This window comes from Scomber scombrus, chromosome 12, assembly GCF_963691925.1.
Source record: "Scomber scombrus chromosome 12, fScoSco1.1, whole genome shotgun sequence".
Classification (NCBI taxonomy): domain Eukaryota; kingdom Metazoa; phylum Chordata; class Actinopteri; order Scombriformes; family Scombridae; genus Scomber; species Scomber scombrus.
The window spans coordinates 4,971,556-4,997,435 of NC_084981.1; the positions used below are offsets into that span (position 1 = coordinate 4,971,556).

Consider the following 25,880-nt stretch of genomic DNA (forward strand, 5'->3'; position numbering starts at 1 on the left):
TTTATCTTGTGAATCATTTCTCACCCTCACAGATGTCCCTTGGTGGTTCCTGATCAACAACTTGGGAACCACCAGTGAACATCTTATAATCTCTACATAGTACCCTAGCTACTGTAGGAAGAAAACTGAGTGTAATGATATGTTTGACGATTATTTGATGTAATACTAGGAATGTTCTTTGTAGGAAACTTTCGTCATGATGACTATCAGTGCAAAATAACGTTTATTGTATAAGCAGCTTTAAACCCAAGTCAGTCAAACCCTATTTAGCTACACTAAACTTCACAGGATACTTTTAAGTAAACTGGAGAACCTCGACTCCGGATCATTTCTCCCTCATGGAGTGTCACGTGATGGAGAGAACTAAAACCAAACAAAAGTCACTGCTAGTCGAAGCATCGACCACTCTCCTATGGCTCTGATAAAAAGGGAGGTTCACATCATATTCACATAAATACAGTACTGCTACGAGGCTCTGCTCGTGTACAGAGAGGGGAGGAGGGGAGGAGGGGTTACAATATACACAGCAGAGAGGGGTGAGGACAGGGTCGCATTGACCAACCACAAGATAGCCATATCTACTGTAGGTACTGAAAGACTATTCACTAACTATCCATTTGGGTAATGATATATTTGTAACATTATTATAATAGACACTTATTAGTCCAGCAGCTTTCTTTTTTTGTCTGTTATGCTGTTTGTCTTACTCTTCAGACAACAACAAAGGAAATAAAAAAAGAATTTGAATAAAGATGGGACACGACAGCTGCCAATCTTTCTTTTTTATCCAGCAAGAGATTTTCTCTAGTGAGATGTCATCTTTGCTTTTTAAAGGAATCATGGTGGGGTGGGGGGGCTTAGGAGGGCAGTTAAACTGCGCCTACTGTGCGTTCTATCCGCTGGAGATTTGTGGAGATGGATGTACGGGAGCACATTTGGCAGTTTTGTTGCCACGTGACTTCCCTCCGTGTCTCCCTCCACTCACCCTCTGGACCTCTTCGTCACTTCCACAGCTGGTTGCTAAGGGTTTGGCCGGAAGCCGTTGCTGGAGCGGTGGGCCAACCAGCAGCGGGGGCTCCTGGCTGGCTAAAAGTGCCTGCCGTCGGCCCTCCCCCACTCATAGCCATACCTGACATCTGCTGGGTCATCTGCGTGGGAAAAGAAAGGAATAGAGACAAAAAGAAAGAATGAAGGAAAGACAGAGAGATGAGGACAGACAGTGTGTGAATACATCAGAGCAGAAATAGACAGGTGTGTGGAGGGGTGGACTCTCCATCCTTTAGCTCCACTCCCTTACCACCATCCTTCACTTTTACCTTCTCCTCTGCACTTAAAGGCCCTCCACCACCCCGCCCCCGTTCTCTTCCTAAGTCTTCATCACCTGCCCCCCTCCCCCCAATCCCCATCCACCTCCTCTGCTCCCCTGCTTGCCCTCCTCCTTCTATTCTGGCTTATCCATTATGAATGTGCTTTGGTGCAGCTCTCCACGCTTATCTGGTCATCTGAGAGCTCTGCGTGTGTGTGTGTGTGTGTGTGTGTGTGTGTGTGTGTGTGTGTGTGTGTGTGTGTGTGTGTGTGTGTGTGTGTGTGTGTGTGTGTGTGTGTGTGTGTGTGTGTGAGCGCGCACGCGTGTGTGGTTATGCACATGTGTCCACCAGGACAGAACATACATGCAACTGAGCGCTCATTCATCAACTTACTATTCCATTATGTCTTTGTGCAAAATGTTCGGGCCCACACACACACACACACGCACACGCACACACACACACACACACACACACCTGTACCAAGCTTTTAAGCAGGTGTTACTTTTTTGCCAGCTCCATCCATTAGACATAATGGGTGTTCGCCTGAAAGGTTTTTTTTTTTTTTTTTTTTAAATAAAAAAGTGTATGTGAGTGAGCCTGTGTGTGTGTGTGTGTGTGTGTGTGTGTGTGTGTGTGTGTGTGTGTGTGTGTGTGTGTGTGTGTGTGTGTGTGTGTGTGTGTGTGTGTGTGTGTGTGTGTGTGTGTGTGTGTCTGTCTGTGTCTGTGTGTGTGTGCATTGGTGTGTGTGTGTCCTGTCTGCAACGGTTCATCTCTACCTCTTTGCAGTGGCCTAATTAATGCCATAGGTCTCACTTATAGCGACAATGCTTTTCTTCTATTGTCTCTTCTTTTCTTTCCTCTCCTTTCATTTATTCACGTCTCGCTCTTCTAACCTTTTATTTTTATCTTTTTTCTTTACTGCTTTCCTAACTATCGTCTTCTTGTCTTGCCTCACCCCGATATACTTCACACAAAAACACTCTTCATCCACCTCCCACCTTGACTGTTCAAAGGCAGTGACATACGCACACACACATGCACACGCGAGGGCGCGTGCTTGTGCGTGTGTGTGCTTCAGTGGTGATTTATGAACCCTTATTAACCTCCCTAGTTGTCAAGATGCTGACAACAGCTCTGAGTGCAAGCACACACACACGATAGGGACTAGATATAAGCTGTGTGTGTGTATGTTATGAAGGGGAAGCTTAGACAGATGTGCTGACAGGCGTCTCAGCATTGATCCAGTATAGATACAGCTGTGTGTCACTCTGTGCAGGTGAGTTTGGTCACAATAAGGAGTACTATTAATACAAACCTCTTCAGTATTATGGATATTTTCCATATTTTTACTTACTGTCCCTTTTGTCTTTTTAAATGAAGGAATAAACTGCTGCTACATAATTTTTCAGATGATGAACCAAGAATATGCCACATATGTAAAGAAGCTTCCTCCTCTCATGCTAAATAACAAACTAGTTGTTTTGTTTAGCATCTAGAGAAGCTGATGTTCTAATTAAGAAGGTTATGGTTCCACTTGGGTTAATAATCAGCATCTCTTTAATTTGTAGCACAGCTTCACTTTAAACTAAGTCTGTTAAAACATTCAGAGTTTGGCTTAATTACCAGATTGAAATGAAAGGTATGAAATAAGAGCTAATATAACGTTGGTGTTAACATCAGTGATCTGTATATGGATATCTTATCTGGAAAAGGACAATGAACAGATTGCAGTTGGACCATCTGGTGGTCTTCTCCTGGAAGAAACTGACTCATGGACTAAATTCATCTGCAATCTGCTGAGAATTAGACGACAAGCAGAGACGAAACAGCTGGACTGATGAGGAAAACATGCCAGCAGCACAGCCATGTTTATAAAAAGGTAAGCTACTGTAATATTATCAAGTGCTGTGGATGATAATACCTTTCCTGTTGCAATCAGAAGAAATCAGTCAGATCCTAGATTAATGTCAGCAGTCTCTGTGACTCTGTGAACATTTTTAAATGACAGCTGAAAAAAAAAATGGAATGTAGTAGCTAATCCTCTCAAACTAAACACAGACATCGAGCAGTATTTTAGTGAACAGGTGAATTAATCCAGCTTTTGAATGAACCTTTTCCATGAACCTTGCAATGGACAAGAGTGTCACGTGTGATCATGGTAAATTAACAAAAACAAGATGTGGACATTTGTTGTCTCAAAATGCTAAAAGGACATAAAAATGTAAGTGCGTGACAAAAATGAGACTAAAGGGGAGACGAAAACAACATTATAATGTCATGAAAACATTAAAAAAAACACTCAATAATAAAAATGAGACTAAAACTAATGTACATTTTCATCAGTTGACTAAAACTAAATTAAACTAGGTCTTTAAATAAACACTATTCAGCAGTGCTCATACAGCTGCATCACTCCCCTTGACCTGGAATGCACCGTGTTTGTCTGCCAGCCTCGCCACCCTCATTTGCATATTGACATCCTGTCACAATGCAGGCAGAGCGATAATAAGAAAGCTTATTAATACCGGATGCAAATGCAGAGGCCGGTCATCAGACATCATTATCCACGTATATACACATGTTGGTAGCAGATATAAGAGACGGATCATGAATATAAAACAGTGACACGGACTGACCTGCTGACGGCGATGCTGTAACAACAAGTCAGCTGGTTTCAAATGTAAATACACTCTGTAAGTGCTGTTTGTTACTCAACTTGTTCCAACAGTGAATAAGGGAGGTGAGGTCTCAGTCAGACTGCATCACATCTGTCATATCAGAACTGGGCAGCACTGACTGGAGCAGATTGGATTTTAACTAGAGGGCCAATATTGGCTCCATACTGTATGTTGTTCCAATCCTGCTGGCTGTAGTCACATATTTTATCACTGGCTACAAAACTGATGAGCAGAGCAACGTTAAGAACAATAAACTAAATCGCATATTGAATGAAACTGACTGCCTCTTGTTAACTAACAGTATTATTTTACACTACCTTGTTATGCCTCCCTCCCCGAGCTGCTTCCAAGTTTTTAAATGACTTTGCCACCACTCCCCCCCTGCATCACCAAACCCCCCTCCTAATGCTGCCGAGTTCATTATATACTCGCTAATCATTTCATGGGACAAGGGACAAAAGGGAGTGACACGACAGAATTTTTAAATATTATTGTGCAATAACCTTGGTTATAAAAAAAAAGATTGAGTCGTTGATTAAACCTGCTCTTCTTGATGGGGTGAGGTCGTTACTGCTGAAGGGGGATTGCAGAGAATTAGAGAGCAGAACGTTGTGTTAGACTATAAATTAACTGTTAGGGCTGTGGCTGTTTCACAGGTGGTGCAGAGGGAAAGTACACTATTTATGAGATTGTTCATTAGGTTACTAGAAATAGAGCTAACATTTGAGGGCTTCCTGCAAGATTAATATGCAGAGAAACTGAAATGGAATGTTAAAATGAATGAATCACCATTAAAATATATTCAAATACATTAAGATTAATCAGCAGCATTCCAAGTGTATAATATATGTTTTTTGTGTGTTACCTGGCTCATGTTCCACTGTCCTTGCTGCTGTCCTTGCTGCATGTTGTACATGTTCTGTCCTTGGTTGGCTGGCATGGTGCCCTGCTGCATGCCCATGTAGCCGCCGTTGGGCATAGCCATGCCGGACACCATGGTCCCTCCGCCCATCATGGTGGTGGGGGGGACGGCACCGCCCATGCCCGGGGCGAAACCCTGCTGAGCGAACGGCATCTGAGGCTGGCCCATGTACATACCTGCTGGAACACACACCAGCACACACACACACGCACAGAGTTAGTAACTGTCCGACCACTGTGGATATTTTTAAACTTAACATAAAAGAAAAGAGAGCTGGGTGAAGATAAATAAAAAGGTTTTCTAACAAACGGCAATGAATGCAGTGTCGCTTTGATTCACTACAAGAAATATAGAGAAGTAATATATTTAACGACCTAATAAAAAAAGTGTTGGGGAGCCAAACAAGCTGGTTTAAGACACTTTGAAAACTCTCAAGGTAGAGTGAAATTTCATTCACATCATTTAAAAACATGGTTGTAGGAAACAAATACACTCACAAGGCAAAATTAAATGCATTTTTTGGGGAAGATTTTCCCCTGAGATTGAAAACTTTCTCAACTTTGCTTCACCGTAGATTGAAAATACTTATGGGACAATTTCAACAACATTTTTCAAATTTTTCTATCATTTATTTATGAGGCAGCCTTTTTAAACCAAGCTCTAAAAGCAATGTTAGCGACTAGCTGGTGAGCATAGTGTAGCTTTTAGCATGCTAAAGCTAACGAGCCTACAGAGAGCGAGGTGCTCTCTAAACTTTGCTTCACGGTAGATTGTAAATACTTATGAGACAATTTCAACAACGTTTTTCACATTTGTGTGTCATTTATTTATGATTCAGCGTATTTAAACCGAGCGCTAAAAGCAATGTTAGCGACTAGCTAGTGAACATAATGCAGCTTTTAGCAGCTAGAGAGACAAATATTTCCCTCAGGAGTTGGTAGAGAGCAAAAACAGACTCTAAATGAATGTTAATGTTGTTCAGTGTCAGCCAGACGTGTAAACTGACTACTGTTTGCTTCCATGTTTGCCTAAATGATTTCATTAAATTATAATATGTCAATTTTGTGTCCCTTCATTTGGAAAGCAACTGGTGTTCGACTATTTTTTTTGTTGTCACAGCAATACACAACCTGCCAACAGTGAAACTTAAGACCTTCCTTAATGTTAACAGAGTCTGGGCATCTTTTTAAAAAATTGCTTTACAGTCAGCTTGAAGTAAAAATAGAGACAAATATCAAATATAAACGTGGGAAAGAAGATATTTGAAAAATAAGTTTGACTGCTGCGGGGGAATTCTAACACACAGCAACACTGTTTCTTAATTGCAGCCTCAAGATTTATTTGAAGCTGTAAAATGTCATATTTTTTAATCAACATATATCAACCATCAGCTTGTTTATCGCTGCATGAGACTGTGCTGTGGGAAAGTGATAAGTGGCAAAATAAAACACTCATTTATCAGCATTTTTTACTGAGTGGAGAGACCTGAAGAAGCAAAGAGGAGATAACTTCTATAAATTTCAATTAAAAAAACCTTTGATATTAGCCTGGTGTGTTCACAGCATGGAGAAAGTGTTGGAAACTTCCACCAGCCGACTGGATGATGAAGTATTTCTGTATCTACACTACATCTACTCAACTAGTAAAAATGGAAATTCACTTTATTGATGTATGCCATGAAAAGAGGGGCTGTTTTTAATATTTTGGATCATTTTGTGATTAGATGCACTCCATTCTGTTACAATCTGGACACGGACACACGCACTCAGAGGATAAAAGTCAGCGTTTTTGGGTATTAGCCCGGTAAGGTTCTTTTGGCTTTGATCTCCATCAGCATTTATTTGGACTCAGAGAGGACAATAAGGCAGCAGAAAGCCCTTCATCCTGATTTCCATCCTAATCCTCCGTACACATCAGTATGATCACGCAGGAATATAATCAATATGCACATGTGGCTCCTGTGCTAATCTGCTGCCTGCTATTCTCCACCATTCACACCACATGTAACTGTAATTCTTTCCCACACACACTCCGAACATGCTCAAGGTTGGTATTATGTGTGTTATGTATGGACCACCGCCTACATCCACGTATAAACAGTCCTGGCACTTCAATCTTTACACATAATAACTGTGAGATGAGTGTGATTCTGCTCTCACTTCTCTATTTTTACTGCCGCAGTGGGACTCTGGTAAATGCAGCGTTGAGTGGACCTGCCTGCTTTCCAGCACGCTGACCTTCCATCTGCCTTCACTCTGCTCCATTTTTATGATGCATCTTCGCTCTGATGTGTGTGTTTGTGTGTGTGTGTGAAAGTCTGTGGGTGTGTTTTTCTGTTTGTGTACTGACACCTATGTGTGAGTGTGAGCGCCCTCGTGCTTCTGTACATTTTCCCTGCTGTGATAGGCTGTGGTATTGTGTTTGTTTATATTCCACATGTACAACACACGGAGTCCTTTGACCTGCCAGTCCATACATTCAGAACCCTGCCACTGAAAAACACTGCTCAACCACTACCATATAATAGCAATATATAACTTTTTCTTTTACAGTTTAACAGTCAATAGGAGGTATACCACATCACTGGTTCCCAACTTGAGGGTCAGGACCCCTCCAGTGGGTCACAGGAAAAATCTAGGAGGGCATGAGATGATTACTGGAATATGTAACCATATATCCGCTGTACAAAATGTGTTTATTATGCTGCGTCCCATTTATCTCAGAAGTTGGAAGTCGGAGCTGGGAATGACGTCAGAAAACCCGTTCTAGCCAGGTTAGCCATTGATTGCAATAACAGTTGATAAAAACGCGTAACAAACACCACAGCAACATGTCCACAGATAGAAGTTGGACAGTGCTGTGTGAACGAATGATTTAATGAGACACAAATAAGACAAAACTGCTAATAAACACTGTTGCAGCAATCCTGGATTTCGAGTTTGGGGTTGGTGAGGTTCTTCCAACCTTCCAAGTCGGAAATCCAACTTCTGGGGACATTCCAGCTGAAATTTCCTACTTGGGAACTTTTCAGAGTGCAAATGGAACAAACCATTGTAAGGCGGTACTGTGGCACAGTGGTTAGCACTGGTTAGATAACTGGCCGGGGCCTTTCTGTGTTTGCATGGATTTCCTCCCATTGTCAAAAATATGTATGTTATGTTAATTCTCCTGTCAGTACTCATGTCCAAGGTACTGACATAGAACTTGAGTTGGTCACTATGTGCTGCATAGTGGTGGCCCACTGTTTTAGGATGGGTTAAATGCAGACAAATAAAGTACCAGTATTCTGATTTGTCTCTAATTTAACCAACTTTGCTTTTCTGAAAAACGAAATATATAAGATTTTTCATAATTTACGCTGTTCCATCTTAAATGTGTTCAAATGAAACCTGGTAAAAGAATATCGCTCTTTAAACATGTCACAGCTCGTAAACATGAGAAATCAGGATGTGGCTTGTTATACTCTCTCTCGCTGCAAACTGTGACAGGTTTTGTTATTTCTGCACCATTATAACAAAAAGCCTTTGCACACTGTGGTTATTGCCTGTAATTGTAGTAAGAGAATATGTTCACAGCCCCAATAACTGCTGTTCAATTTGCTGTGTACACAGACTTTGTGTTTTCAGTCATAAATGAGTAAAGCTGCACAGCTCAAAGAAACTGCAGTAAATTACTTTTTTAAAACATATTTGCTTCTTCGTAACCGAACCTGGATGATGAAGGGTTCATAAAAATGGTGCGTGCATGTGCGTGCATGTGTGTGTGTGCGCGTGTGTGTTACCTTGTCCTGGAGCCGGCTGTTGCTGGCTCTGCGGCTGACTGCCCACTGAGCTGCTGGCATACAGAGACAGGATGGAGTCTTTAGATAAAAGCTTCTTCTCCTCCGCCCTCGTGGTGGTGGTGGTGGAGGTAGAGGAGGAAGAGGAGGAGGAAGTGGAGGGGTCCGGCTGCGGGGGTGCTGTACTGGAACCAGACTGTCAGGGAGACAGAAGGAAAAGAAATGCCATCAATTTGATAGTTTCACCGAAGCGTGTTTTGGATCTTACAGAGTCATACGTGACTGGGTAACGTTATGCATGTAAGTACAGTATAATACAGTGCAGGGTTGGATTCAATCCTTTTTTTCTATCGATAATTCACTTTGAGAAATACCGTAATTTCTGTAAAAAACTTTTGAAAAGGTCTCTATTAAGACATGTTTCACAATAAAAGCCTTAAAGTGACTCCAAAGATATGAAACTATGACCAACTTTAGACCAACAACCACTTTAAAATCCTATAGTATTATGGTCTGCTGTCATATTCACACATCTGTTACAGCTGGACTTTCTGGTTTGTATCCCCAGCAAAGTAGAGGCTGTATTAATGGCTGTTATTTGAATATAGTCTTTTCAGAACTTGCAGTATAAACATATAAAAATAAAAAAGCTTTTTCTCATTTACCGGTAACTGAAAAAATCCAGACATCATAATTGAAATGTTAAAATGTTGTCTAGACACAAGCATCCACACAAGAACACTGACTGAGTAAAACATTTAAAATATGTCATCCAACTGGCATTTATTTATTTATTCATCCGTTCTTATTTATTTATTCATCCTATTCACTAGAATAAAAATCTGACCAGACATTCGATGCCAGCTTTCACTTGTTGACAGTTTTCAAATGATTTCAAACAGACACATTTCATTCTGTGCCAAAAAAACAATATTGTAACAGGGTGGTCCTAACAATTATATTATAATATATTACATTATATTATGTAAATATGCATGCTCATTTATAGTTTCACAAACAGCTGTTCTGTATTTTGCTTACTATATTTGCATTAAGTCTAGATATGTAAGACATGAACCTGCAGATAGACTGGAAGTGAAATGAAATGAAAAGACATTCACTCATACATAGAGCTGCTGCATTACCACAGTAACACAATCACATCATACACACCTCAGAATCAAACTGATTTCACCACCGAGTGAGCGGACAAAGTGACAGGACAGTAGTTATTCTCTCAGGCTTGACATAAAAGATGATGTGCTCAATGACATGCTAAGACAGTTAGAGACATAGGACATGAAGATAGACATGTAGACTATAGAGGTTATAATGAATAGACTACTACAGGAATAAATGCATTTGAAATGTTTAGCATATCTGTATATGAGGCTTTTTTCCCCCCCTGGAAGTACACCTGAAAAAGTGTCGTCTTATATTTGTGTTCAGAATATCACATCTTCTACACAATGACTTCTATACAAAGTCAGACAGCACTAAAAGTGTTTAGATAGTCCGGTTTAATTTGCATGAGTTTCTGAAGGCTTGTTTAATGTGTTTTTCTGCCAAATAGGAAATAAATTCATGTTGACTGACTAATCATAAAAAATAATCATAAGTGTCTTTCAACGTTTCTACTGCAGAAACGGAATATTTCAAGCTGCCAAATATCACTGTCACAGATGATAATGTTTGACCGCTGCCTATAGAATGGTAGGAGAGTGTGTGAGAATGCAAATAAACTATGATGTAATCTATATTCCAAAAGTATTTAAAAAAAAAAAAAAAAAAAGATGTTGGAAAAGGCAGAGTTTGTCTTATAATCAGGGTCGCTTTATATTTGAGCCAATACAAAATATAGGAACAAATTATTTTATAACATCTGAGGTTTAAATCATTATTTATTTATGGCACGATGGCTTAAAAATGGCTTCACTAATTTGTACAGTAAGGTAGAAATCAATACGGAGGCAGCTCCGCTCATACATCAAGTACATAACAGGGTGAAAAAAAGCCAAGACAGGACAAGAAAACAGGAGTGAGGAGAGCAGGTGAGAGACAGAAGATAAAAAACTGAAAAGGGAGAAGAGCATGAGTTGAATGAAAGAGAAGAAAAGAGGAGACAATAGAGGAGAAGTGTTGCCGCTGTAAGTGAGACAGATGATATTAATTAGGCTACTTCAAAGAGAGGTAGAGTTGAACAATTGCAGACAGGACACACACACACACGCACACAAAGTCTCGCTCACATACACCTTTTTATTAAAAAAAACAAACCTTTCAGGTGCACACCTATTATGTCTAATGGATGGAGCTGACAAAAAAGTAACACCTGCTTAAAAGCTCGGTACAGGTGTGTGTGCGTGTGTGTGTGTTTGTGTGTGTGTGAGAGAGAGAGAGAGACAGAGAGAGAGAAAGGGAAGTGAGAGAGGACAGAGAATGGAGAGGGGAGAAGGGAGGCGATAGTCAGCTGGACTTCATGAATAAGATAAGGAGAGAGAGTGTGATAAACAGTGCAACACACACATATACAAACACACACACACACTCTCTTTCTCTTTGGTGAAAAAAACCCACCATGAATTCAAAGTACACTTCATCCACACTTGTACACACACAAATTATATATTCTCTCAGTCACGCACAAACAAAAACTTAATACTCAAGTGTGCGTGCTCCTGACACACACGCACGCACGCACACACACACAAAAAGCTTTGAGAATGTGTTTGTGCTCAACTGCTTAGCAGGCAGCGCTGCTCCCCTCTGTCTCTCTCTGCTGACTTTCTTTGACTGGAGGAGGAGGGGAGGAGGGAAGAGATGAGGAGGGTGAATGAAGAGATAGGGGGGGAAGATGGGTGAAAAGGAGGGAGGAGGAGAGCGGAGGCACGGCTGGAGAGGAAGAGGAGGGACGGGAGGATAAAGCGAGACGGAGAAGGATGCAAGAGAAGGCGAAGGATGCAAGAAGAGGAGGAGAGTGAGGTAGGGGAGGAAGATAAAGAAAGAGGGGGGAGAGAGGGATGAAAGGCTAAAAAAAGGGAGTCAGAAAAAGAAGAGAATGAGGAGGGGGTTAGGGTTAAACAGAAAAAAACCTGGAGTTTAGAGGAGAAGAGGGAGAGGCAGGGGTCCATTTTCTCTCAAGTGAAGCCAGTTAAGGTGAGTCAGGTGTTCACGGAGGCAGGATGGAGCTTCCTATTAATAGCTGCAGCACATTAGCATCATACAGGCTCCTGAATAGAAGAAGCAGTGAATGGAAGGTGAGAACTATCCTCATCTGATCCGTCTGATGTCAGCCAGCTATATAACATGACTCAATCAAGGAGCTAAGCCTATTTGCCGCTAAGCTTGTTCGCCAAAAAAAGAAGGAAAAAAAAAGACTTTAAACTTCGACAAACTTCTCTAATCGTGGTCCGTCAGCTTCCAGCTTCCGCACACATTTGTAGGATGGACGCCGTGACTCACACAGAGTCTCTGAACTTCAGTGATAAGACCGTCACCTAGGATGATGTAGGAAGGAAGGGAGCAGCGACATGTTGGATGAAGTTGCTCGGAGGTAGTTTAATTAAGTTTGCGCTGAGATACGGCGAGTAACTTTTCACCGTGTACAGCTTTAATGACGACGGAATGGTTCTTTTTAGAGTTTTGGTCATTATTTCTGTCAGCTGTAATAACATTGTACTCTAAGTACAGTAATTACTGAGATCTGGGGGACACTGCAGGAAAATAAGACCCCGAGTTGCAATAAAGAATCATCCTTTAAGCTGACTGCGAGTCTTAGCATTGGGCTGTCACCGTGAGGCTGCCGAGGCGCCTTAAATGACCTGAACGCATTTTGCCAGGTGAAACTGACCGAAGTGATGAAGCAAAATGAAGATGGGAAGGGGAAAAAAAGCATCAACTGTGGAAGCTATCATGGTTAGTGTGATAACACTGTTCCACAAAGTTGAAATTCACCTCCATTCCTCACAGAAGTTAATGGGGGGTGAAATTCAGTGTGAGTCACAATGTATTTCGGGACAGGTGATGTGAGTACAAATTAATTTGAAACAGTGTGTTGGTTTGAATTTGTGTGAACCAGATTTTTTTTGAAAAGGTGAAAGCCCTGATAGAAATTATACAAATGAAACATTTCAGGAAACTAACCAATATTAAAAATGTAATAAAAAACTCAATGTTTAACTTCAAGTAGATTTAGTGGTGTGAACTTGACTCGACCTTTTTAGACATTTAGACTTGTCAAACACGGCTGCAAATAATAACAATATTAATATACGTTTTTTTGTTTAGTTTTCTCCGATAATGGCCGAGGCTAACGTCGCAGGCTCCACAGTAGCCTACACTGTGATGAATACATTGTTTTGACACAACCTGCACAAAATGATGTTTCGCTATCGTTTCATTATCAGAATTTGATCCATTCGGTCCGAGAACATTTGAAAAGTCTAGAAGAGCCGAACTGTAAAATCATTTAAAGTATGAGTATGTAAGAAGGAACCATTCATCCTACAATTAATGTACCCAGTCTATCATCTGGGATACAGTATGTGGACAATGAAACTGCATTATCAGAGGTAAATGTTACAGACCTTAGGCATTGGATACCCCCCCTTCCCCCCTTCTGCCTGCTGGGATAATTATTGGCCTGAAGTCACATGACCATGAACCCAACCCATCTTGGTAGATAACCCATTGGATCATACGTCTATATGCACATAATTGGTTATTTTTTGTATATTTTTTTTACTTACTTTTACTTAACTACCCTATTTAAAAGCTCTTTGTAATGTCTTTCATGGTGACCCTAACGAGGGCCACGAACCGACATGCATTGGTCTAATAATAGATTTGTTCTGTATACTTAAAGTGTTTCTGGAACTTTGACCTTTTAAGACTGTTGCCTTTTAAAATATAAAATATAATTGTGAAATGAACTATTAGGAAACGACAGTGAAGATGATAACCTCACTATGTGCTTCTTAAAATCACAGCATCTTAGGGCATGAATGCATTTTGCTTCAGTTTGACTGAGGACACCAAACATTTTCCATTGCCCTTTCACTTCCTCCATCTCCTGTGATTGCCAGACACTCCAGCAGCATTAGCTCTATTTGCACTGAAAAAAAAATGTGAAGCAGTCCAAGAGAATTCATGCCAAATCCAAACAGGTGGCACACAATGCGAAATGTGGCGATACATCAGTCTAACCTCACATCTAACGGAAGAGAAATTCAAGCAGAGTATATTACATGTGCATCCCTCCTTTTCTTTGTCTTTCCCGGTCACGCTGACATTAATACCCTAGCCACACACACGCACACAGAGGCCACATAGTGTGTGATGTGTTGCAGGGATCCTAGCAGCACATTGTGTAATAGAAAGCCTCTTCAACAAGGCTCCATTCTTCTCACCCAATGTTGGTGTTGATGGGTGCAGCCAGAGCTCTGAATTACCACTCTGACAGCCTTTTCCTCACTGTCGCTATTGATAGACCTCCACGGCCCCCCCACCGCCCCACACACACACACACACACACACACACACAAAATAACTAGACTATCTTTCTCTGCACGGTTTTCCATCACTGCTTGAAATACTCATACACTCCCCTCTGATAGACCATCTGTGGCTTTAAAACCACACCAGGCTCCGTGTTGTTTGTGCTGCAGAATTTGTGCTCATTTACTGAAATCAAAAGCAACACTTTCCTTGGAAATGTGAATTAGAGAAAGGGCTGCGCCATAAAAAAAAACAGGGGAAGAAAGAACAAAAGAAGAAATGGAGGAAGGAATGAAAGAACAAAGAAACAAATCAATTGCCGTTCACCGGTTCTTTGCTGGTTTCTGTTCTCTCAACCTTTCCTTCTGCTCAACAAACTACATTCAGCTCTTACATCCTCTCAGCAATTAACTGCACGCCCTTCCTTTCTTTTCTTACTCCTGTCTCACACCACTGCCTTTATTCCCTTCTTCTATCCTTCACTTTCTCTTACTCTCACTCTCATTCCTCAATGGCATCCTTTCCTAGTCCTTTCACGGTCCTCTTTTCTCTTTCATTCTGTTTCGTGCAGAAAAAACAGAGACAGAGAGTCCTTGCATAATGGCCTACACTTCCACTTACTGAGACCATTTGCAGCATGTGGACACTTGGTAAGGTTTTAGTGTCTTAGGTATTTTCTTCTGCAGTGGACTGAAAGCCATGCAGAGTCCTAGTTCTTTCATGGACCTCAATAATGGTTACGACATAGATGTATGTTCCGGACTTGGCTGTTACATTAGAAAACATACCTAACCCTAACCCTCATCAATTTAAAGCTGCACAAAATGTGAAATGTGTCTCTTTTGGTACCAAATCCACAGAGATTTATGACCCTCCTCAGGTCTGCAAAGGTGTTTTAGCTTTTTTAAGCCCGCTGTTTTAGATTTATGGCCCACATCTTTTATTTTCATTGCTTTGGTTAAGCCTCACCCAGCAAATCGATTGTGTAGGACTAGATGTTATGATCCCTTAGTTGCACAGTTGCTACCAGGACATTGTGGGATGGCCAAATGAGTGATGGCATCCTCTGGGTTGTCAAATGGGTGTCCTCCTTCCTCTGTGTTTCGCAAATAGGCCCACAACACCTCCAGAGGGTTGAAGCAGTGAATTCCGGCATCAAGGGTTCACCCCTTAAGATACCATCACTTGGGGGCCCAGGTGGAGTAAATGGTAAATGGACTGTACTTATATAGTGCTTTTCTAGCCTTTTTGATCACTACTACTAAAGCGCTTTTACACTACATGTCACATTCACCCATTCACACACATTCATACACTGATGTCAAGGGTGGCCATGCGGGGCACCAACCTGCTCATGAGATGGAGACTAACCATTCACACACATTCACTGCAATTTGAGGTTAAGTATCATGCCCAAGGACACCTCAACATGCGGACTGAAGGAGCCGGGAATCGATCCGCCGATCTTCCGATTGGTGGACAGCCGCTCTAACTCCTGAGCCACAGCTGCCACAGTCCTTTCTCTTAATCAGCGGTCCTTGGGAGGTCTTTGCCTGCCGGTGGACCATCCCTCGCACTTCCATCTCCTGGAGTAGTTTTGATGTTGACGTGGCTATGAACCGTCTACAGCCTACTTCAACTGGTCTGACATTTGCTATCCAGCCTCGCTGTTTCACATCAGCTGCCAGCTCTGCGCACCTTAGCTTCTTGTGCTCGTAGGCCTCCTCCACTGCATCCTCCCAGGGCAATGTGAACTCAGTGATGTAGAGGTGTAGAGAGGTGTTTTCAGCCAACAAAGCTCTTATAAAAATACTATATGCTAATGGCTGTAAACAGGCGAGCATTTAGCAGCCAAAAATGCAAATATTAAGAACCTCTGGAGCTGGTGGAGACCCAAACAGAGCCGAAAGGAGAGATAATATTTGGCCTACATACAAAAGATGGCCAGAAATGTTGTGTTTGGCCAAAAGAAAATCAATGAATGCAGGTTGAAAATATGAAAAATTGAGTTTTTGCTGTTAAACTAACACTGAAACAGGTAAAACATTTCATATTCTACGTACAGCTGCATTAACCTCTCTTGTTTGCTTCCTGAGTTCTCATCTAGTCTCCGGTGATATTTTATATGATTTGATGATTAGACTTTTCTTTGTTGTCTTGGCAGAAGCTTCTCTGCCACTCATCTTTTGATTGTGCTTTCGCTCCACTGGTGCGCTCTTTGATCAGTTGTCTTTGTGTTTAGGGAGCAGACGTCTCAAAAAAAACATGTTGCCGTGATATACTGGTGTTCAAAAGGTGTGCTGACTCGATGTCTGAAATGAAAATGTGTTCAGCTTTTTGTTGCACTGCCCGTTTAGCAACTTTCAATATAGCTGCAGTTTGGCGCTGGGATAGTTTTGCAGCACTCAGGAGAACAATTTAGTCCCTGACTGCTTCATTAAACCTCCTTATTACATCATTACAGACAACTGGAAGAAATGTTTAATGCTTTGATGAATGTTTCATCCTAAAAGTCGCAGCAGCAGTGAGAATTACGCCCAGAGGATCATTCTGATTTCGTCAATATCAGGTACTAGTTGTTAAAATACTGTATAAAACACAACATGACAGCATTTAGCGACTGTGGAATGATGCCAACTATTATTTTCCTCTTTAAGAAATGTCACTGAATACTACAAAAATCTGCTGGCTTTGGGTAAAGACAGAAACAGGGAGATTCAAGTCAGTGCTTTTGGTGTTTCTGAGCTCATCCTCTGAGAACGAGTGGTACTTCATGCTCCACGTCCTGCATGTCCTCCGACCTCAACCTCCACCTTCCTTTATTCATTCATTCCTCTCCTAACCTGCTCTCCGCCCACGCGGCCCTCTTTCCATGCATGCATCACCTTGAATCATTTTTCTCCCCCTACTTATCTCCTGTTTCTCCCCCTCCACTTCAGGTTAAATGTTTATTGCTTCATAATGCTTCCCCCCCTTCATTCGTTTATGGTTTTTTTTTTGGTAAAACCCATTTAAAAGCTGTCATTTCCTTATTCAGGGCGGGGTGAATGAGAGACAGAGGACAAGACGTAGAAGCAAAGTGTTCACGTCTGTGTATGAGAGAGAGAGAGAGAGAGAGAGAGAGAGAGAGAGAGAGAGAGAGAGAGAGAGAGAGAGAGAGAGAGAGAGAGAGAGAGAGTGAGAGAGTGAGAGAAGAAAAGCTGGGGATAACACAAATCCTTCCCCTCCTACAAGGCTGTAATCGCATTTTTATAATTGACGTATGCGCAGATAGGCGAGCGCTCCCCGATGCTGGTTAATAGCCGCACGAATCAGCAGGCTGCCGGCTTCCTCTTTCTTCACGCACCCAGCTAATCACAGCTGTAAAGCAATATCCGCCTGCTGAATCCCAAATTCAGCCCTCTTTGCGTGTGTGTGTGTGTGTGTGTGTGTGTGTGTGTGTGGAAGAGTGGGTGGATATGTATTGATTGTCAAAACTATGTCCTTGTGTATAGCTTGGATGTATAGGAGAGGAAAGAACGGTTGACAATGTTGATGCTACGTGGTGTTTCCTCTTGGGAGTATGAATCTACGCATTAACTTTATGTCGGAGTGAGTCTGATCAGGAGAAACACTCATTATGCATCTGAGTGTTTGGACTGATGGTGGCACCAGACAAAAAAGTCACAAGGTGTTTGTCAGATTTGATGGTTGCAGGCTAACAAATACAAAGAGGCCATCACAGGCTAACCTTCACTGCAAGGCAGAGGCAATTATCATCCACATACTGTCAAGTAACTAACTACCTTTTCTTTAAATGCTACTGCAAATGTCAGTTAATGTCAGCTACCTTCAATTAAACGTGGCCGGAAACAGAGAGAAGCAAAGATCTTTCCGGATACAAAAACAGAACTTTCGATTGAGTCTGAAGGTAAATCACCAAGAACTTCTTTTGGACCTTGTTGGTAGATAATTAAAAGAAATATAAAAAAAAGGCCTGTCTGTGCCTGAGATCTGCAGTGAGCACTGTCTTCTGAATAGACCGTGGCAGAAATAAAAAAGTACTGTTTGACATTCAAATAATACACTCTTGCAAGACAGGCAGTGCTGCCACAGGCGGACGGCCATGTGAGAGCAGCCTGTCTGGTTTTAAACACCCACTATGGAACAATGACTTGCAGGCTAAGAAGTGTTGTGTAACCGTCCAAGGCCTTAACAGAGCCAGGCTCTAATGCAGTGATAAATAATAACATTCAATCTAATGAATACATCTATTCTAGCTGGGAACATCTGTCTAGGAGACTGATTGAGTTCTTATGCACAAGTGAGCTGTGAGTCACTCTCAACCATTTAGCCATAAAAAGATGAATATGAATATATATATATCATATATGTTGAACATATTTATCTGCTGAATGATGATAAACCTATAGTAATTAAAAGCTGGTAGGAAGTCTGGAAATTGTACGAATATTTCTTTTTTGTCACTACTGTGTGTTGTGCAGCACTGTAGAGAATCTATTTGCCTCTGAAATTATGGTTCAAAGCAGCTTATGGTGTGAAATTCCAATCCTGTGTCTTTGTCAAGTGTAACAAGTGGCATCAGAAATCCAGGGGGGTACCGAGGTAGAGTGGGTCGTCTACTAATTGGAAGATTGGCAGTTCAAACCCTGGTGTCTCCAGTACACATGTTGAAGTGTTTTTGGGCAAGATACTCAACCGCAAATTGCTCCAGAATGCTATGCCATGGGTATGTGAGTGTGTGTGTGTGTGTGTGTGTGTGTGTGTGTGTGTGTGTGAATGGGTGAATGGCATGTAGAGTGTTTTGAGTGTTTGGAGGACCAGAAAGGTTCAGTCCATTTGCAGTCCACTTACTAACAATATTAAGCTTTTTCATAACAGTTTTAAGCAAAGGGGCATAAATTAGGCAGATTATGATAAAAGATTTTAATTATTTACATGCTATTGACGTCTCAGCTACTGTACACTACTGTGACTAACATATTTTTGTAAGTTATTTTTAGTTCAACATTTGCTTCTGTCGTTATAACTGGTCTTTCCTAAACAAGAGAACATTCATTCTTTATTTTGTTGTATTGTCGTGTTCTGTATATATATTTATGTACAGGAAATATCTTTGTACTTTTGATTTTTGCACTTGTGTTATTTTTTTTCTCTTGTGTCTCTTACTGCAAGTCAAGTTTCCCATCTGGGATAATAAACCGACTGAACTGAACTGACCTACATGATTTTGGGCTGCATTAGAATTTATGCACATGTAAGCACAAGTCAGAGCTCACAAATAACACTCTGCTCAGAAATGCTTGTACGGTATGTCTGATTTATACATATATTTGAATATTTCTAACATCAAGGTAAGAGCAGATGTAAGTGGGAGCATTGTGATGGTGAGGCGAGAAGGAAAGGAGTGTAAAAGAGAGGGGGAAGAGGACATGTGAAGGGCAACAAGAAGAGGAACAGGAGATTCATGTATAGATTCATGGGAAAAAATATTCTTGTGAGTGAATGAAAGGAGAGGGACGAAAAATAAAGAACAGGAAGGCAGAGGAGAGGAAAGAAATCATATTTGAGAAGGTAAAAAGGGTATCAAGTGTGAGCAGGGAATGTAGTCCATGAAACTATGGTGTAGCAATATTAATAACTACTGTTAGTTGCATAAATACTTACTTACATACCTTTTAGGAATTATATATCTTACACACCAAGCCACTTGAATGATACATCAATACATCAATCATTAACCTTCTGACCTGTAGCTACAAGCTAGTAAATCATGAAGCTTTCACTGCTTTTGCATTGACTTTTACAACATTACACTGACACTTGAATACAGCTACTGTAGCCAGCGAGTACTAAATGTTGTTGTTAGCATTAACATAAATAAAATAATAAAATTCAACCTCTTTATGAACTTCAATAATGGGTGCATGGTAAAGCCAGTTAGCCATGTAGTGCAGTATTATAAGTATAAACATATCAAACTGTTCTTTATTTCATAATTAGTTACTTGGACAAGCTACTGCCAAAGCTAAAGGTTAGATTTATTTGCACAAACAAGTCAAACACAAAGCAGGTTACCACCACTAACATTAACCTAAACTCTTATATACGGTGGAAACCTGTTTTACAGCATCTTCCACAGTGAATGTGTGCTTGACATTTTTAAAAGTAACCTGTTACCCCGAAACATAATGCTAATGATATGCTAACTCATGTCCTTGACAGTAAAGCTAGGTAACTACTGTAGGTAATAAGCTAGTTAGCTAGGCATGCTTAGTTAAGTTAGCAGCTTACATTCAAGTTACATTGTTTCACTCGCACTAAACGTTACTCGAAAGGTAATTTTACACTTTAAGTAGGTTTTCTTTTGTTTTATATGACAAGGATTGTGTGTTGGGCTCTGAGTGCTTCCAAAATGTGGGTAACCTACATACTGTGCCTGAACGCTTCCTGTGTAAACACTGCTGTTCTGCTAACGTGCTGCTCTGCTAACCTGCTGCTCTGCTAACGTGCTGCTCTGCTAACGTGCTGCTCTGCTAACGTGCTGCTCAAGCTACGCCTCCTGTTTCGACATGGCATTACACTTCAGCTTATATATTTCTGTTTTTTGAAAGGCATCAGACCTCCTTTACAGGCATCAGTCCAACTAAAGCCCCATGAACATCACGTTGGCATATGGAGGAATCAGAAACTTGTGGTTGATTATGGTTTCTAAGCTATAATTGGATATTCTCTGTTTGGGGCAGGAGTCAGTCCCAAAACTGGACTTTGTTGAAGAAACAGAGAAAACCAAACGTTCCAAAATGTAAGAAGCTATTAGTTGTGTCACACCAACCAAATTTATGTAATCCAGTGCTGCACTATGAACAAAAATGCTACAACCACTGGTAGCAACCATGTCACAAAGCTTAATTTGTCACTTTCTGTTTTTGCTGCTTCATCTACAGCTCAGAACATACTGTCATTAACATGCTCCAACTGATTGGTCAAAAGGAGGACTGCATGTTTAATGTTAAATTGCATTACCAGTCACCGCTCTGGGGCTTCACAGAGAAGAAAAAAGGAGGAGACTGCAGGAGCAATGGATATGGAGATGAGAGGAGGTGCGAGGCGGACCCAGAGCTGCAGTAGATGGAGTCACAGATGAGGTGAGCATGGAGGGGAGATTAGAGGGTAAGTGGGAGGCTGGTAGTTGCAGAGGGGGGAGAAAGCAGTTAAAGCAGCACGTAATTGTTCTTCATGCCTGGGTCTCCAGCGAGCCACTGCCTGGTCCAGTCCCAGGAGGCTAAGAGATGTGTGTGTGTGTGAGTGTGTGAGTAAAATCCACAATCTGAAACCTGGGATTTGGTCAGAAAGGGAAAGAATGAGTCACTGTATGGGTTACTGTAAATGTGTATGTGTGTGTGTGCTGTTGTGTACAGTTATATGCCATGCGTATCACGTTACTGTGTGTTTTCTGTACATAGTGTATATTGATTCCACCGCTACAAAATATGCAACCGCACGCCTCCATCTTCTGAGTGTATGTGTGTCAAACAGAAAGGGTACATATATGTGTGTGTCTGTATGACTGTATGTGTCCTCAGTCAAGCTGGAGGTCAAAAGCCACGGTTCAGGGACAACAGCAGCATTTTTGACTCAACGCTGCTCCATGAAAATGTTTAATTCACCCAACCTCACTCATCACCCTGAGACGAGTCAGTGAAGGAGTGGGAGGAAAGAAGGAAAACTGAATGAGGAGAATACAGTCATGTGCGTCATCGGCTCTATTTTTTAAATAATTTTTTGTTCTTTCTGATGTTTGTACTGTTTTGTTTACCCAGAAAATATCATCCATAATGTCTGCAGACACTCACTGGACACACTCACCTCCATCTCCACTACTCTCCATCAGATTCTTAACTTTATTTTACTTCACTTTGTTCTCAATCATCACCCTCAATCAGTTCTCAAAACTGTGGAAAAATTCTATCACAAGAGCTGATTATAATTTTATTTTATTTAGCTTTTCTAGTTTGTTTTTTTCCATTTCAAACCAATCAGTGAACTTGATAAGTGAGCCAAGTTTCTGCAGAAAAATTGCCCAATTAAGCTCACATTTAGGAATATACTATATTACACAGTACAGTATATGATAGACATTACACAATCAGGAGCATAGTCTAGTTCATAACAACAATAAGTTAACAGTCACAGGAATGGTAATAAAATCTTCATTTAGACCTCTACATCTACGAGGGCATTTAATGGCTTCAATGCCAACATATCAGAGAGTGGTTATGTTGTGATGGGCTTTTTTTTTAAATGGACAGCAACTGGGCTCATTATATCCCGATTGCGAACGGCACATCTGTGTTCTGTGATCCTAGTTTTGAGTGCTCTAGTTGTTTTTCCAATATAAGCAACACCACACAGACTTGTTTCTGCATTTATAGATTTATCTTTTTGGTACAGCACCTGGTTTTTTATTCCAGATGTGTGCGTCCACAACACAACTTTTTTTATATAATCTTATTGTAAAGAAATACCAGGCAAATACAATGAATTACAATATAAGCACTAGAAATGTAATACAAGTATTACTGTTTCTACCACAGTTCTACGTATCCCAGCTGCTTGATTGTACAGTTCATGATTATTCCTCTCTGTCAGATACTGTAGACCTGCTCTCTGTCTTAAAAGGACAGGAGTTAAATTAATTCAATGCAGGAGAATCCAGGACAGTTTGATTTGGTATGATCCAGAGTGTGTGTGTGTGTGTGTGTTGCACGTATATTCGACGGAGCCACTAGAGCCTCCTTGTGTTGCAGCCTGCCTGCAGTGATAAGCAGATGATGAAAGCCTGTGTGTGTGTGTGTGTGTGTGTGTGTGTGTGTGTGTGTGTGTGTGTGTGTGTGTGTGTGTTACCTGAGCCTGCTGTGTGTTGTTAGATGAGGGGAGAGGGTTGGACACCATTGGCCCAAAGATGTCCAGTTCATCGCTGATTGGCGCAGCGCCGCCCGAGCCATTCCCACCAACCTCTGGAGCATCTGAGAGAGAAACACAGAGAATGTTTTATTATTGCTGAGATTAGATTTATTTCTTTTAATACCAAGAAAATCTAATAAGAGTTTCATTTGCTGTAAATTTTGCATATTTATGACACCTGCTATAATCCCTGTATAATCCCTTTTTCTTATTTAGCAGGTGATTATTTATGTCCTCTTGAGATGTACATTCCAACGTTGTAAATAACCTTCTGTACATTTTGTAACTAGGAGACTCAGTGTCAGGTGAATTCATAGAGTGAGATGCAGAAAGGCAGTCAATACACACAGAAAATATGTAGAGCTGGCAAAAAGAGGTATTATCAAATATGACCTTTACAGTACATAAACATGCAAACTGCATTTCTAAGATTTATGCATTCACACACATTTCCAAGTTTAATTTGCAATTACCACGCTCGTTAACGAGAACATCCTCAAGAAAATTCTGATGACTGCACTCGTTCACAAGTTGAAAAATGACTTCATTCACGCTCCTCTTTTCCCTCTTTCTTGCTAATTAATTGCCTGTAATTGCACACGCGGTGTATTTGACATGGTGACACAGTGCTGGTTTAATTTTGGACGTTTTCATTAAAGTTCAGTTGGATTAACAGGATCGTAATATTGTAGAACTCTAACAAGACACTTCTTGTATGTCAAAGAGCTTATAAAAAAGCTTTGGAAATATCTTTCAAGATGTAGAAACAGGGTTCTTCCTGCATCTTCTGGCAAAATGCAGCAGATGCTTCTCTGCTCTAGGACTGAAAACTTCCAGTAGGGAAAAAGGGGACTGGAGCACACCCATTAATTTACAGCCTTTAACTCTATAAACAGACCAACATTTCAACATTACTAAGTCTTTATCAGAGTCAGAGACCTGGCTTACACCGAGCATTAACATGTGTCTCAGGTGAATTGATCTCAAGTGGACAGCACTAAATACAAGTGTAAACGACCTCCGAGACACATCGTAATCCCATCACTCAAACCGCTTGCCTAGGTGGTCTGGGACACATTTGACCACATGTTTTGTAGTGTAAACACTAATGATGTGTCCAGATGTGTCACCAACCAGGACGTAAAAGAAAAAAAAATGTCATCAAACAGTTAAGGTAGATTGTCACCCTCCTAGAACCCGGTTCTGCTTGAGGTGTCTTCCCGTTAAATTGGAGTTTTTCCATGCTACTGTTGCAAAGTGCTGTTCATGGAGGAATGTTGGATCTCTTATCTAATTAAATGAAAGAGTACAGTCTAGACCTGTTCTGTGTGAAAAAAGTCTTGAGATAACTTTTGCTGTGATTTGGTGCTACATAACTAAGACTGATTGATTGATCGATCAATGCAGGACTTCATGTTTGTTTTGGTTAACGGTTGAAAGAATGGAGATGAACACAGATGTATGTGGTTGCAGTAATCTGAACAGTTTAGTATTAGTATTTAGTATTAAGTATTAGTTCTTAAAACATTTTTATTAGCTCTTAAGACCACACTAATAACTAATCGGGCGCTTGTCTGACTGATGTAATAACTGTAAGCCGGGCCATTTGACCTAGCATAAGTGATGTAGGTAGCAACAAAATCTGGACACAAGTGCCCAGCTTGAGACACATAATAAAGACAGGCGTGAACAGCAATGTGTCTCGGCTGTCCACTTGTGATCGGATCATCTGGGACACGTGATAATGCCTGGTGTAAACAGGGCCAAAGTGGACAAAGATATGAGGCGAGGAACATATATAGTCTACCTAGACCAGGCGTACAAACGTCATTGGATAACTGGTTGAACAGGATTTCAAATCTATCGGATAATGAAGCAAAGGGAGGGAGATGCCACGGTGTCCAAGTGCCAAACCGTGGACAAGAGAACATCCGTCAAGGGTGACAAATTAGAGGAAACGTGACAAATTCACTTCTTCATTCATGCCAAAGGGCTCCATTGTGTTCAGAGTGTGAATCCAATACGTGGAGCAGTGAGAAGATGATGTCACCACCTCTAAGTAGAGGGTGGTAGAGGGTGATTTTTTTTCCTATTCCCCAGAACTTTAATGATGCTGCAGAGCCGTGGTTAGTCTGTGTATAATGTCCAGCAATTGTATAATCCATGCTTTGTGTAGGTGTTGCAGTCTTATATTCAGATGTGTGTTTTTGCACAGCTTTGTGTTTGTTGGACATGAACTAAACCACAGGGACATTTCAGCATATAGACAATATGTTAATGAAGGATATAATGGAGTGGGGTTTTTTTTTACCAGTATATGTAAAGTACTTGGTGATTGACAAGCTAGAACATTGTGCAGAATGGCCACAACAGTAAAAATCTGAGGGTTGATTAGACAGCTGGGTGTCAGAGTGACACTAGAAAACCAACTACTGTATGTCCTCTGATGAAGACAGCAGCAGTGTTGAAACAATTAAAAGCTGTAAATGAATCAGTGTTCTCCAGTCGCTCCTTTTTTCCTCTAGATATTTCCACATGTGTCAAAACATTTTTGACACGTCATGGCAGCGCAGGTGTAGCTAATGACAGTAATGATGGCTGCAGTCCATTGAGGCGTGCCAGATGCCCTCGGTGTGTGTGTGTTTACTCACTAACATGGTGAATCTAGATGGAACGGAGCCATCGTTATTGTTAATAAGCTCAGCAAGTCTCCTGCTCTGACAAGTTCA

At 41.0% G+C, this 25,880-nt stretch overlaps 1 protein-coding gene across 1 annotated transcript in view; it reads right to left on the minus strand.

Moving 5' to 3' along the window:
* Positions 1-1,001: 1,001 nt before the first annotated feature.
* The window catches only part of smap1 (small ArfGAP 1), a 114,001-nt gene continuing 89,122 nt past the window's right edge, over positions 1,002-25,880 (minus strand). Inside the window, exons 8-11 of the mRNA XM_062430984.1 lie at positions 23,092-23,213; positions 8,692-8,884; positions 4,854-5,089; positions 1,002-1,139 (exon numbers count right to left, since the gene is read on the minus strand). Of these exons, the coding sequence (XP_062286968.1) occupies positions 1,002-1,139; positions 4,854-5,089; positions 8,692-8,884; positions 23,092-23,213 (689 nt within the window). The remainder of the gene's footprint in view (positions 1,140-4,853; positions 5,090-8,691; positions 8,885-23,091; positions 23,214-25,880) is intronic.